This window comes from Danio rerio, chromosome 21, assembly GCF_049306965.1.
Source record: "Danio rerio strain Tuebingen ecotype United States chromosome 21, GRCz12tu, whole genome shotgun sequence".
Lineage (NCBI taxonomy): Eukaryota > Metazoa > Chordata > Actinopteri > Cypriniformes > Danionidae > Danio > Danio rerio.
In genome coordinates this window covers 30,481,666-30,497,902 of record NC_133196.1, presented here as the reverse complement: position 1 = coordinate 30,497,902, position 16,237 = coordinate 30,481,666, and the positions used below count along the sequence as shown (strand labels likewise).

General features: G+C 34.9%; 2 protein-coding genes across 2 annotated transcripts in view; both read left to right on the top strand.

Annotated features, from left to right (window-relative positions):
• The window catches only part of si:dkeyp-50d11.2, a 195,899-nt gene that overhangs the window by 65,482 nt on the left and 114,180 nt on the right, over positions 1-16,237 (top strand). The window lies entirely within an intron of this gene.
• On the top strand, positions 3,988-10,023 carry bfb (complement component bfb). Its single transcript, NM_131241.1, is given in 11 exon segments — positions 3,988-4,065; positions 4,143-4,346; positions 4,455-4,640; positions 5,062-5,235; positions 5,341-5,433; positions 5,533-5,660; positions 6,143-6,293; positions 7,773-7,904; positions 8,112-8,204; positions 8,272-8,405; positions 9,842-10,023. Coding segments are annotated over 11 exon segments (1,371 nt in total). The 5' UTR covers positions 3,988-4,004; the 3' UTR covers positions 9,857-10,023.

Sequence of the window (16,237 nt, the reverse complement as noted above, 5' to 3'; positions counted from 1 at the left end):
AAAGTTACTTTAAGCACATCACTACATTTTTAGCTTCATTTTTAGCCAACAAGAAATAATACTAGTAACTTATAGCAAAATATGTAGTGTTTCTGAACTATAGTACAATAGTAAAGCATTTATCCTGACTTGTAAGTCACTATAGATAAAAGCATCTAATAAATGGATAAATGTATTCATTCATTAGTTTTCTTTTCCATTTAGTCCCTTTATTAATCTGTGGTCGCCTATTCATACTCACCTATTCACAAACATACTACGAACAATTTAGCCTACCCAGTTCACCTATAGCGCATGTTTTTGGACTTGTGGGAGAAACCCGGAGCACCCGGAGGAAACCCACGCAAACACGGGGAGAACATGCAAACGCCACACAGAAATGTCAACTGACCCAGCTAAGGCTCGAACCAGCGACATTCTTGCTGTGAAGAGAGAATGTGCTACCCGCTGCAGCATTGTGCAGACCTAAAAAAATGTAAATGTATTTAAATTTAAATTAATCTGATGTGGTAATTCTAAAGTTTTTAACAAATTAGCCAATACTTTATTACAAAACACACCACAGTGAAAATGTAAGGAAATGTAAGTGAATACTCAGAACTCTTATCTTGTTTATGCTCTTTTGACAGAAACTTTCTGTTGGCCATTCCACAGCTTCTGTATGTGGTTACAGTCTGGGCTTTGACTAGGCCACACTAAAAGGCCCATTTTGTTGGCCCCATTTGTAATATTAAGGCATGTATTGTGTCTGAGATTGCATGTCTGCATGTCTCAGCTTGCATATGCAAGTCTGCATTCAGATACTGCTAAAAACCGTATAGCAGATGTTCTGAATTGTGCTCAGACAATCCCACAATACACCAACATAACAAGTGTACTGATGTACATTCAACAGCTAGGTTGGATAAATCTCTTTGCACATCTGATTGTGAGATGGCACCCACTGCATAAGTCATAGTATTTAAATAAATGTATTTAATGGTTAAATTGACATTTGTATATAAAATACTTTATTTCATCACTAATAGTCAGTTCATTAAGTGTTCAATAACTATCACAGGGTCAGACCAAGGGTTTGAAAATCTAATGTCCAATTTATCAACCAGCAAAGCACAAAAAGTTTTGTGTTTACATTTTTGTTGAGTGTATAATAATATCTAAATCTAATGTGTGAAAATGTGACTGTATTGTGTGTCCTTCCACATTAGTTTGTGTGAGCAAAATTTGAATATGTACTGTTGACATCACTTGCATTTACACAGATTTTAGTCAAAACTAATTTAATAAGAACATTTTGCCATGTCTTGACAAATTTAAAACAACTTTTTAAAATGACATGGTAACAATATGAAAAATACAGTCTTAATATTTTGTATTTGAGATGTTTTTTTGTGTGTGTGTGTGTGTGTGTGTGTGTGTGTGTGTGTGTGTGTGTGTGTGTGTGTGTGTGTGTGTGTGTGTGTGTGTGTGTGTGTGTTCTCTTTTGATGACATGCAGGAAATACACAGCGATGTTTAGTTCTGCATATGTAATGGTTGCATGCATTGAGAAAAAAATGGTGCACCATCAAAACTGCTATGATGAAATCTTGCAAAATACCCTTTGTTGCAATCAAACAATTTCCAGAAAGGTTTACCAAAATGTTCCTGTGAACGAGGAGAATTTGCAACTTATGTGTTATATTATAATCAGCATTATTTTAAATAGCAAAACTGAATAGTTACCAAGAGGTCTTGTTTTAAATTTATTCTTTTCTTAAAAAGTTGTTGTATTATTTATGTATTTGGTCCAATTTATAGTGCATGAGTTCCATACCTTTATTATTTACATTTATTTACACTGTTATCAAACTATCATATACCGTTCTAATGAATAACAACTTAATATATACACATTCACCAGCCACTGTATTAGTTTGACTCCTCATTAATTATTTGATCAGCCAATCAAATGGCAGCCACCTAATGTTTGTTTCTTTCTGTCTTGGTAATGATGAGGGTAAGTAATAAGAGTATTTTATGTAATTAAATCTGCTTTTGCATTAGTAAGGTTTCGAATGCTTAGTTCAGTTGTTTCGAACCTTTGAAAAGCTCAGTATCTACAGCCTGATCTCATGAGGAAGTATTTTTAAGTTTTTCAGTTTAGTGGGTAATTCGTACAAATTCGTACGAGTTCAGTCGTACAATTTTATAAAGGAGGCATGGCACCCAATCCCATCCCTAACCCCAACCGTCATTGGGTGATGAGCAAATCGTACTAAATTGTATGAATTAGATCGTACAAATTGATACGAATTAGCCACTAAATCAAAAAGTTACGAATTGCTGTAAGATTTTGTTGGTATCTCTCATCATCATCAGGTATGAAAAGTCTTTAGAACATAGGTCTCAAACTCAGTTTATGGAGGGCCACAGCTCTGCACAGTTTTGTTCCAAATCTAATCAAAAACAGCTGATCCAACTAATCAAGGTGATCAAGACTACTCTGGGGACTATTAAGCAGGTGTGAGTTGGAGGTGGTTGAAGCTAAACTGTGCAGAGCTGCAGCCCTCCAGGAGTTGCATTTGAGACCATTGCTCTAGATCAGTGTTTCTCAACTGGTGGGCCGCGACCTAAAAGTGGGTCGCAGAAACTTTTTCAGTGGGTTGCAGAGTTTGGTCAAAAACAGCAAAAGTATCATTTTTAACTTATTTTGCTTATACCGAGCTTTTATTTTGAAATGCGCGTGCGACAACTGTCCCGTTTCACATGTGAAATTTTGTTTAATTATCACAACAAATATGTCGAAGCGCAAGTATGACCCCGAATATGTATTTATGGATGTAAGTATGGATGTAAGTATGGATTTACATATATTAACATATAACATATATTAACAACAAAAAAGGCCTAAAACCTCAGTGTGTCATATGTAGTGAGGTGCTCTTAGAAGAGAGCATGAAGCCTTCTAAATTAAAATGAGATTTAGAAATCAAACATCCCAGTTGCAAGGACAAACTTGTGGACTATTTTCAAAGACAACACTAATAGCTGAGGGCATCACAAAAGTTCCTAACACCTTCATGTTTAAAACAAGTACAGGCACTCTGTGCTTACTGTGTAGTTCACGATAGCAAAAGCCAAGAAAGCCGACACAATAGCAGAAGAGCAAATAACTGGTGATTATTACAAAAATGGTCATGATTATTTTAATAATTTTACTGTAACTTGCTGGTTTGTTCTGTTCAACAGGATCAGTGTTAATGTTTTGTAAACAGTTCAGTTTAGTTCATAGTAACTGAACCTTTCCTTGCCCTAACCACTGTTTACAGTATTTGAGGTTTTTACTTTGCAATATTTGCAATATATGCAATATTACTTTACTTTGCAATATTTAAAAGTATGTTAACAAATAAATTCTAATTAATTATAATTGCACCCGTCAAAATGAAATGCAAAGAACACCTGCAATCCCATTGCTTTCCCATTCCACAGATCAATATCGTGCCTTAAACAGACCAGCAAACAAACTATATTCAGACACTAGTCTAAATTCTGACTGATTCAGTGTGTTTATCTGAACAAACCAACTGGTCCCAGACCCCCTAAACAGAACTATATGATCCATCGAAATCTCTTTTTTCGGAACATTCTTTCACACTTCATGGAATGCACTGTATATGAACAAATAAATATAATATCAAGAATTTTTTATTTAATCATGATTTGACATAAACATTTTCTTGTTTCTTTCACACCGATTTTTATCTTTAAAATTATATTTCCCATAAACATTTGAATTAAATCTTGGCAAACAGCAACTTCACTTGTGCCAAACAAAATCTAAATAAATAACACACTGCAATAATGACACAAACACAAATTTCTCTAAATTCTCTTTATTTGGCTTGAGGTTAAACATTGACTACTGAATGTAATAAAATCCTTTTTCTGGCGCCACTATAAAAATGACCCCCAGACTGTTTGCTTCTGTGTTTTTGTGCCTCATCTGAAGTCTTGACCAGCATGGAGTGTGGGCAGCGGTTAAAGTGGTTAATACTTGCACTGATATGTCCTCTCATTGCAGGTAGGTCTTATTTACCTAATCAAGATAAATGCATTCTGAAATATAGACCTCCTCCAATTTTAATAATCTGTTCATAGGTGCTCCATCCAGAGATAGTTCATGTCCCGAAGAAAATCTGAACATTACAGGAGGGAGTTTTACTCTTTCTAATGGCTATTCAGATGGGAGTTATCTGACATACATTTGTCCGGATGGATATTACCCATCTATTCCAACACGTCGTTGTCAGTTTGGACTTTGGACCCCAAATACCAGCACCAGAAAAAAAGCTGAGTGCAAAAGTAAGAAATAGAGCTTCACTTTGTATCATTATATCATGAATAAATGCTAGATCTGTTTAATGCTTTTATTATACTCTTCTACTATGTTTGTTCATGCTTTTATTTTAGAAATCACATGTCCTACTCCTCGTGTTTTGGAGAACGGAGAGGTGGCTCCATATCAAGAGAGGTACTATATAAATGAGGTAACCACTTATTCGTGTAATCCTGATTATAAATTCCGAGGCTCGAAGGTCCGGGTTTGCCAGTCTAATGGGAAGTGGAATGGAAGCACGCCAATCTGTGAACGTGACTGTGAGTCACTATTCATTTCAGTGTGTAAAAACATCCCATCGAGCTGTGTTTAAAAAAAGTTGTGCTTTTGTGTTTTAAAAAGTCTAATAGACATCTAATACCTCTAAACATAGATTTCTTGACTAAATAAGGCGAAATTTGAGCTGTCAGACAATAAAGTTTTAAAGCAATAATCAGATAATGCTATCAAATAAATGACTACACGTAGATTTTTACAGTTATACCAAATTTAGTCTTGTTTTAACCAAGACACCTATGTTTAAACATCTATAGATGTCTTATAGACACCTTTTAATCACAAAATTCCTTGGTGGGACATTATGTGCAACATTATTTAGTTGTTTAATAAGTTGCATCTGTTAATTCAAATGTCAATCCACAAATCTTTACTTCCACTTGTGTATTTGTTTCTGTCTCACAGCTGATCACTGTCCTGATCCTGGCGTTCCCCCTGGTAGCAGTCGAACAGGCAGCACATTTAACATTGATGATGAAGTCACGTACCACTGTGATAGTCCATTGACCCTGATTGGTTCCAAAGTGCGTAAGTGTCAGGATGGTGGCCAGTGGTCAGGAACAGAGCCACAGTGCTACGGTGAGTAACTGCTACACTGAAGTTACAAAATCATATATAGACTTCTGGAAAAAAAGGACATTGAGCTTATAACACTTTTAATGTTGTGGTGTGATTACTGTACAGCTGATTTCACATACGACACTGCAGCAGAAGTAGCTAAAGCTTTCGGCAATTCTCTGAAGACAATGCTCACAGTTCAACAAGAGTCTGAAGACGGTATATTTAATCACAGATGCATTGTCACTAATAACTTTAATGCTAATAATGCTATTTTAGCATAGTCAAACACAAATGCTGTGCTCCTTCTTTCTTCAGATCACCATGGGAAGAAAATTTATTTGAATAAGGGTGGAAAACTTGATATCTACATTGCTGTGGATGTGTCTGACAGCATAAATGATTTGAAAAAAGCAAAACAAATTATTAAAACGCTCCTAGAAAAGGTAAGTTATCAAATAATTTGAGTGAACACGACTCAAGTAGTTCTTCTGTCACTTTTTCAGCACACAGCACACTTATTTAGTTACAGTTTGAAGATAACAATTAATTTATAATTGAATAGCTTGGTTTAACATAAAAAGTTCATACTTAGTGATTTACATGTGCTTAACTGTTTATACAATATATTGTCCACAACATATTCAAAAAGCATTTAGCATTAGTGTCCCACAATCCACAGCATACTTGTATTAAATTCTATAACAGCCACTGTTTACAGTCCAGTCAACTTCCAGGAAATAAAATCATGTCCTAATGTAAATTTAGCCAGTTTTCAGTGAAAAGCCTGTTCCTGATTATAAAGTGAAATAAATTGCATGTTTCTTGTGAAATTAAACTATCTCAGTATGAGACAAGGATTCTGAATGTATTCATACTTTTGGACATCATTTTTCCAACTCTAAATGTTGTAACTCTTTCTCCAAAGATAAGTTATTATGAGGTTTCTCCAAGCTATGAGATCCTGATGTTTGCTACAGATGTTTATCAGATAGTTAAGATGAGGGACTTCAAAACTGAGGAAGTTGCAGGAAGCCTATCTAAAGTTTTTGAGGATTTGGACAAATTTGATTTTGACAGTAAGTATTCTAACTAAGGATACTGTTTGCATGCCTTGAGTCTTGTCTTAAGTCTTTTTGCGTACAGTGATCCACTGCCACCTGAACATTACTGCTCAGTGTGCACCAAATAAGAAAACCAAAATAGAAATATGACATATGGCATAATATGCAAATCACATAATTATCATACAAGTTAATGTTTAGGACTTCACATAAAATATTTATATATGTACACACACTACAGGTCAAAACTGAGGTCATTTTTTTAAAGAAAATTATTTAAAGAAAAATTATCGGCGGTTCATTCTGCTGTGGTGACCACTTGTTAATAAAGAGACCAAGCCAAAAAGAAAATGAATGAATGAATGAATGAATAATAATAATACTTAATATTAGAATGATTTCTGAAGGATCATGTGACTCTGAAGAGTGGAATAATGAAGCTGAAAATTCATTATTAAATAAATGATAAACTACTTTGTACAGTTATTTTACAGTGCAATAACATTTCAGAATTTTACAATTTGTTCTGTATTTTTGATTAAATAAATGCAGCCTTGGTGAGCAAGAGAAGCTTATTTTAAAACATTTAAAAATCCTACTGACCCCAAACTTTTGACTTTTGAAAAGTCCCAGTAGTAAGACCAACAAATAATATCTTGACTTCTAGTTGATCATTTAGAAAGGTGATCAACAACACTTTCTTTGCCATTCCAGATGACTTTATTAATAAGTTATTTAAGTCATTGCAGAGATGTATGGATGCAGTCCTCCAAGCTCATGGGAGTCATACACAATATTAGTTCTTTTTCCACTTCACCATGACTTTATATTCTATACTGTACATTATTTATGTTAAGTGAAAAAACTTTTGTCCAAGCAAAGTCAGATCTTACTGTCCTAATTGAATAATTAAAAATCAAGGCAAGATCATATTTATTTTGATATAATAAACGTATCCTAGAGGCATTTGTCTTTCATATTAACCACTTCTGATGCCAATCGATCATCTACAAGTCAAGTTATTATTTGTTGTTGCTACAACTTGGATAGGTGACAAAACTTTTGTCAGGTAGTGTATTGTTAATGTTACTGGAAAATAGTTCACACCTGAGGAGTAAAAGCCACTGCATTAGGTGTATATTATTTTCTAATAATTCAACCACCCATTGTCAATTATTCATTACATTTGATTTTGATGGCCAATCATGACAGCTTGATGCACACCAAAGGTATGTCTCGAAATAAAACATCTGAACATTGTCAGGTGTGATATTGTAGTATAAGTGACTCTGAAACATTGAAACATTGGAAAATAATGCACACGCAAAATGTAAACACCCACTTAAGTATGCAATATTTACTAATAATTCAATGGCTCATTGTTAATTATTTCTTTCATAAATGTTGTAGTTTCAGTTTATTTACTTATTCAAAAAATGTTTTATTTATTTCATTCTAATTTTAAAAATTCAGTTTATTTCTTTTTTCCAACAGAAAAATTGGATCAAAAAAGCAGTAATATTGCCAAACTTTATCAGACCATTTTAGACAGCATGTCTAACGAGCAAATCAGGAATAAAGAAGACTTTCTTCAGACCAAACACGTTGTCATCGTGTTTACTGATGGTAATGACTTTGTACTTGCATATAATCAACACCAATCAGACCTTTCCTTTTCTGTTGTATATATTGTGCAAAAACTCCATGACATTAATTAAAGAGTTTGATCAGAACGACTAATTGAATACATAAACAAAACCTCCAGTGTATTAAAAACATTACATATTAGAACTGAGATAACTGATCTGTCATTGACTTCTTTTTACTTTATAGGCCAAGCTAACATGGGAGGGAATCCCAAACCTAAAGTGCACCTAATAAGGAATCTTGTCTTAAAAAATGATGCAAATCGAGAGAATAAACTTGGTGAGCAAGTACATTTATGTGTATATTATATATTTCATAAAGATAACAATGTGTCCTGTCTTGTCAGATCTTTATGTATTTGGAGTTGGAAAGGATGTAAGGACAGAAGACCTGAATGGCTTAGTGTCAGAGAAGGAGAATGAAAGACATTTCTTTAAACTTCAAGACTTGGACGAGGTGCAGAATACGTTTGACAGCTTGGTAATAAATTCATAATTTAACCAGATTTCTGTAAATAATTCTACCAATGATTGAAAACAAAGTCCCAAACATATTATAGCCTTTGGTGCAGATTCTTTGTTTTACAAATGCCCAGCGAATCCCATGTTGTAGGGTAAACTTTGTGAATAATTGCAACAGAGAAATCCTGGGAGATTTCTGTAGACTTAAGCCATTTAATGCTGTTCAGCCTTATAATCTTAAAATGTGATCAAAATCATATGTTTAGTCATCTAGACATTACAATACTCTACTGTGTTTCCTAACCCTGTTCCTGGAGGCACATTAACAGTACACATTTTCAACTTTTTACTAATCAAAGACAACAAAACAACTCATCAGAACAAAAGAAGAGACTCCAAAACCTGAAGTCAATGGGTCAGATAAAGGAGACGTCTAAAATATGTACTGTTGGTGTGCCTCCAGGAACAGGGTTGGGAAACACTGCTCTACGTTATGCAAGAGAATTACTAGTCCTAAATTGACATTTGTGAGCTGTTTCCTTTGTTCTGATGGTCAGCTACAGATGTAAAGTTATGGCAGAAGAAAAAAGTTCCTCAGTCAAAAGGGTTTTGAGACTCTTCATACTTGATTTTATTTTTTATATACACGATTATGCTGTCAAACTGTTATTTAAATGCAATTGTAGCACTGTGATATGGCTGTATATTGGCACTGCCATATTGCAATGCCACTTATATACAGTTGAATTCAGAATTATTAGCCCCCCTATTTATTTTTTCCCCAAATTTTGTTTAAAAGAGAGAAGTTTTTTTTCAACGCGTTTCTAAACATAATAATTTTAAAAACTAATTTCCAATAACTGATTTATTTTATCTTTGCCATGATGACAGTTAATAATATTTGACTAGATATTTTTTCAAAACACTTCAATACAGCTTTTAGTGTCACTTAAAGGCTTAACTAGGGTATTTAGGTTAACTAGACAGGGTAATTGGGCAAGTTATTGCATAATGATGGTTTGTTCTGTAGACTATCAAAAACAAATACAGCTGAAAGGGGCAAATAATTTTGTATGTAAAATGTTTGTCACAAAATAAAAAAACTGCTTTTGTTCTAGCCGAAATAAACAAGTAAGACTTTCTTCAGAAAAAAAAAAGAAAAAGAAAAAAAAAAAAATATATATATATATATATATATATATATATATATATATATATATATATATATATATATATATATATATATATATACAGTATATATATATATATATCATCAGACATACTGTGAAAATATCCTTGCTCTGTTAAACATCATTTGGAAAATATTTAAAAAAGAAAAAAATTAAAAGGGAGGCTAATAATTCTGACTTAAACTGTATATCGATATTGCTCATATACAGTATATGAGCTCATGACAATTTCTCACACACTTCTTTCATCCTTGATTTGTTTCAGATGAATGATCAGTGAGTGGCGTGACCTTATGGAGGCCAGGCATGAGTACTGGAATGTTTTGTTCATCTTCTGTTCCTATTTTTAACATTAGTTGTGTCACATTGTAAACAAAAAGTGTTTATATATTACAAGATGTGTTTACAATGAATGACGGTGAATATAAAAATATTTTTCTGCTTTGACTCAAATTTTTAAAACTTTTTATCATATATTCCTACAGGTGATTTTAAAAATAACAATAACAACTTGTTAATTTCACATTCTGATTCTTTTTTCTATAGTCTCATTCATTCATTCATTTTCTTTTCGGCTTAGTCCCTTTATTAATCTGGGGTCGCCACAGCAGAATGATCCGCCAACTTATACAGCATATGTTTTTACACACTGGATGCCCTTTCAGCTGCAACCCTGGGAAACATCCATACACACTCATACACTACTGACAACTTAGCTTACCCAATTCACCTGTACTGCATGTCTTTGACTGTGGTGGAAGCCAGAGCAGCCGGAGGAAACCGGAGCAGCCAGAGGAAACCCATGTGAACACAGGGAGAACATGCAAACTCCACACACAAACGCCAGTTGAGCTGAGGATCGAACCAGCGACCCAGCGACCTTCTTTATGTGAGGTAACAGCACTACCTACTGCGCCACTGCGTTGCCAATTTAGCAAATTTTATAAAATTGCATAGGCCCTATTGAAATTGCTCCTTATTATTATTCTTCCGCTTCTTCCATAGAATGAATTGCGATTTTGAGAGTTTAAACATGCCCGAAAACTGGCAAAATTTTACATTAGTTATAGATTTCAGAAGTTGGCGTGTCAAAATGACTCGACAGCGCCACCTATGCACTTTTGACGGACCGGCGACCGAACTACGATTCACACACACGCACGAAAATTGGCAAACACGTCAAACATGCCTATACCTACAAAAAAGTTTACTGGTGCGAAGTCTCAAACCCAACAGGAAGGCCTTTGTGATTTTAAATTGCGAAGATCTAGAGTTTTCATTGGAGAGCGTGTCTGTGGTGGCCTCGCAAACTTTGACGATTCCCCACGAAACCGGAAGTTGTTGTAATTCAGACATGCATTGTCAGATCTGCCTCAAAATTCACACGTTTAATAAGAGTTCTGACCTAAACATGTTTACATGCGGATATCCAGATACAGTTATAGCGCCACCTGCTGGTAACAGGAAATGACGTTTTACAGTTTCGCCATGGAACAGAAAGTGCATATAACTCAACCACACAATGTCCGAACTGCCTGATACTTCACATGGTTGATAAAATTCCTCTTCTGAACACATCTACATGCCAATATTGAGTCACAGTCATAGCGCCATCTCTTAACAGAAGGTAGTTTGGCTTATAACTGAACCACACAATGTCTTACCTGCCTGAAAATTCACATGTTCAATAGGATTCCTCCCCTGAAGACATCTACATGCCAACAATGAGTCACAGTCATAGCGCCACCTGCTGATAGAAGGAAGTTTAGCTTATAACTCAGCCACATAATGTCTGACTTGTCTGAAACTTCACATTGTTAACAAAATTCATCTCTTGAAGACCTTTACATGCCAATATCTAGTCACAGTCAAAGCGCCACCTGCTGACAGGAGGAAGTTTGGCTTATAACTCAACCACAAAATGTCTGACCTGCCTTAAAATTCACATGTTCGATAAGAATCTTCTCCTGAAGACGTCTACATGCCAATATTGAGTCACAGTCATAGCGCCATCTGCTGACAGGAGGAAGTTTTGCGTAAATCTGTGATTTTTTTCAGGTTTTTTCAGCTTAAATTAATATTGTTCGCTGTTCTCTGTCATCCTGAGGCCACTGTGTGGCAGTGAGCCTGGGTGCAAAGTCCCTTTCATCGCTGCTTGCAGCTTTAATTATTATTATTATTATTTTTATTTTAATTATATTTAGTTTTTATATATTGAGTTTCATTCATTCATTTTCTTTCATGGACCGCCCTCTAATCATCAGGGGTCGCCACAGCGAAATGTACTTATCCAGGACATGTTTTACACACCGAATGCCTATCCAGCTGCAACCCCGCATTGGGAAACATCCAAACACAGTCATCCACACACATACACTACAGCCAATTGTGTGTACTTAATTTATCTACATCACATGACCTTGGACTGTGGGAATCAGAGCACCCAGAGGAAACCCATGCGAACACGGGAGAGCATGCAAACTCCCGTCAGAAATGTTAACATGACAGTGACAGTGCAAACCACTGAGCCACCATGTCGATCTATAATGGTTTCAGCTCTAGTAATTCTAGTTGGACAGCATTATCAGAACAGGTCCAGTGTTGACCAAAGTAAAGATTAGTAATAAAAGATTAGCTTAGTGATAAAGGTAAAATAATAATTTTAACAGATGCTGAACCCAAAACCACACAAATGCAACTAAACTGTATAAGCTAAACTTTATGAGAAAATATGCATCTTGTATTCCATGTTATTTGCACCAAGTCATTGATACCAATTTGTGGTGTTCAGACATCAAACCAATTATTTGTTAGTTTAACAACAGTGTCAAATAAGAACCTAGAATTGTATTTTCATTTAGTTTGCGGAGTTTAGTTTAGCAAATGTTTTGGGTGTACTGAGAAATTGAGAAAGATCAGATAAGTTACTCGTAAATTTGTCTTTAGTGGACAAAATTATGGTTCTGTTAACTGTTTCAGTCGCCTAACTTACTGGTAATATGTTTACAGGAAAGGATATTTACAGGAAATGAATACTCACACTCAGCACCATTGATCACATCACTTTTTTAGGAGAACAAGCCTAGATATAATTATGTATTTAGCACTCTAATACATATCTGTTATCAACTATAATTCTCTGTAGCTTGTGTTTCACTGTTGTTGTTGTTCTTTATTAAACTGTCAAACTGCATAAAGAGCTTGATGTAAGACATGAGTACATTGATCCTCTAGTCGGCTGTGATTTCTAAAGGGAAAGTTGTATGAAGACATGCATTCACAGTTTTATCATTTTTGAATCTATGATTTCTTTGGCAGTGCGGGGGCGCAGTGGGTAGCGCTGTCGCCTCACAGCAAGAAGGTTGCTGGTTCGAGCCTCGGCTGGGTCAGTTGACATTTCTGTGTGGAGTTTGCATGTTCTCCCCGTGTTTGCGTGGGGTTCTTCCGGGAGCTCCGGTTTCCCCCACAAGTCCCAAGACATGTGGTATAGGTAAATTGGGTAAGCTAAATTAGCCGTAGTGAGTGTATGGGTGTTTTCCAGTGATGGGTTGCAGCTGGAAGGGCATCTGCTGCATAAAACATGTGCTGGTGGTTCATTCCGCTGTGGCGACCCCAGAATAATAAAGAGATTAAGCTGAAAAGAAAATGAATGAATACATTTTTTTCATTCATCCAGTTTTGGTTTGTCATAATTTTTCAGTTTATAATTTTTGTTTGCGTATGCCAATTTCAGCATTCTGCCATATGTTCACTTTAAAATACAATTTCTGAAAAGTTTTATAAATGAGACCCCAGGTCCTGACAAGCTACAGAGCAGAGCAGAGCAGTGCTCATTAATATGCATGACTATCCAAATATAGTCAAAATGGTGCTTGTCATTCAAGGGATATTTTCTGGGGTAATAAACAAAGATACTATTTCTTGAGATTTTTCTAACTAATAGGCCACATTTCTACTATGTTGATATGGGAGAACAATTTAACATATTGAATCAATGAAGTAAATAGGGCTTTTAAATTAAAATAAAGTGTTAGTATCATTATGTTAGTCTTAAAGATATGTGTGAAGAAGTGTGTTCCAAAACAGTGACAAAATTCATATTTAGAAGATTTAAACAGCATAGGCTCATTCTGAAAATGTAGCCATACATACAGTTTAAGTCAGAATTATTAGCCCCCTTGTTTTTCCCCAATTTCTGTTTAATGGAGAGAAGGTTTTTTTCAACACATTTCTAAACATAATAGTTTTAATTACTCATTTCTAATAACTGACTCCTTTTATCTTTGCCATGATGACAGTAGATAACATTTGACTAGATATTTTTCAAGACACTTCTATACAGCTTAAAGTGACATTTAAAGGCTTAAATAGGGTAATTAGGTTAACTAGGCAGGTTAGGGTAATTAGGCAAGCTATATAACGATGGTTTGTTCTGTATACTATCGAAAAAATATATAGCTTAAAGGGGCTAATCATTTTTACCTTAAAATGTTTTTTAAAAATTAAAAACTGCCTTTATTCTTGGTAAAATAAATCAAATAAGACTTTCTCTAGAAGAAAAAATATTATCAGACATACTGTCAAAATTTCCTTGCTCTGTTAAACATCATTTGAGAACTATTTAAAAAAGAAAAAAATTCAAAGGGGGGCTAATAATTTTGACTTCAACTGTATGTTTCTGGAGGTTATGAATTATGTAGCCTACGTATGGCTGCATTTCATTTTTAAAACGAACCCTACAAGGCAGTATGATGCCGTTTCTGTTCTAGCTTACCAGCTGACCGCTTACCTCTGTATGGACGGCTTTTCCGCTGTTACCAGTTTGTCAGGTAGAGCCCAACATGTATGCTGGTGGAGTTGACCACAACAACGAGGTTCGAGTCTGGTGAAGAATGGTTCCAAAAAGCAGGTAAGACAAAAACAAAACCCCAAAGATAAAATAAACAAGTAAATAACAGGGTGAGAATGTAGTAAAATCTGAAAAAAAATGTAAAAAATCAGGAGGCTTGTCTTTTTCTGGATTGCTTTTTAAAACACTGAGGTTGGATTTAGGTAAGGGGCTGGGCATCAATCGGTGCATTTGAAAACACTATTGGTTAGGTTTAGGGAAGGGGGAGAGTGGGTCAGTGGATGACTCAGTCAGTTAGTCAGTCATTTATTCAGTAGACAGTAAGTCAACAACGGCCTCTAGTGGATTTATGTGAGAACAGCAGGCATCATTGGCAGTCGCGAGAGAAATTTCAAGTCTGACAAATCCTACACAGCAGCCTCAAGTGGATTCGTGAAAACAAAAACTACAAAAAACGTAGCTCCTGGGATGTATTTTGCTCTCTTCAGAAATGTATATAGGGGTACATAATCTGAATGAGACTGGGTTTGATTTAACCATCCAAAGCTTGCAGTTTGTCATTTAAATGCCACATAAATGGATCAACAATTCAGTTTCTCATCAATTCTTCTGTCCAATAAAATACTCAATAGTATCTGTCATGTCCCGCCCCCTTCAAGATACTTCTCGTTGATTTCTTGTTTCGTTGGCAGGGCTGTGATAAAAACTAAACGTTTTTGGCTGTCGCCTCACAGCAAGGCTGTCGTCTTAAAGAGGGAGGAGTTTTATGTCCTACTCTCTCTTCATGTTTCAGTTGAGATTGTCAAAAAAAATATTCCATTATGAATTCCAATTTTTGTATATTGGAGCAATAAAAATGAATCTGCATGACCAACTCGAACAATATCATTTCAAAATGCTTATTTCAATGAAAGTCACCAATAAACAGCAGAGTTACAACATCAAACATGTTAGAGCAGAGATCAAGGTCACATAATGCAGTTTAACAGTGTAAGAAACAGCAGTGAATTACAAGCTATAGACAATAACATACATTTATTACAGTGCAGCATACAAATGAAATTATATCGGTGCATGTTATCTTTTAAAAAAAGTGCTGTGATCAAAGGTGTTGAGGGTGAGTATTCATTTCCTATAAATGTCTAACATATTTCCAGTAAGCAAGGGGATTGTACAGTAAGATACAGTAAGACTGTAAGATATCACACCTCAGCAAGTGTCATGAAACTTTTTCATATGCAAATGAATGTGCTTTTCAAAAATTGTTTGTGGTTAAATAGAGCGGAACTCAAAGGATGTGCTTTTACAAGCTTGATTTATTAAAATACTGTCTGAAATAACTTCTGAGATATTTTCAGATTGTTATTTTCTATATATAATTACTTCTGTTTTCTCCTGCTTTTCATTCGAGTCTGGTCAAAAAAATGGAATGTTGACTGTTGGATGATGATGTAAAGAGAAATATCTTTGTATGTGTTATTTCACAAATACCTTTGTATGTGTTATTTCACAAATACAAGTCTTCAATGATACATGTATAATGTTCTAAAATCAATTAAATTAAATTATAATGTGTAGGTTTTGAATCTATCTAAACATTAAGAATATAAAAAAATAATAATAAGTTTAGCATAATATACTGTCCAGCATAGTGTGCAAACAATACAGACTTGGTTGCAATTTATAGATTTAAAAAAATAGGACTATAATCCTAGCATAGAATCACCAAGAGGCGACACTCTAGTGCGATTCGGGAAACAGCCACTAGACGGCACAGTAGCCATTTTGGAATGAAAATTCCAAAAGAACAAC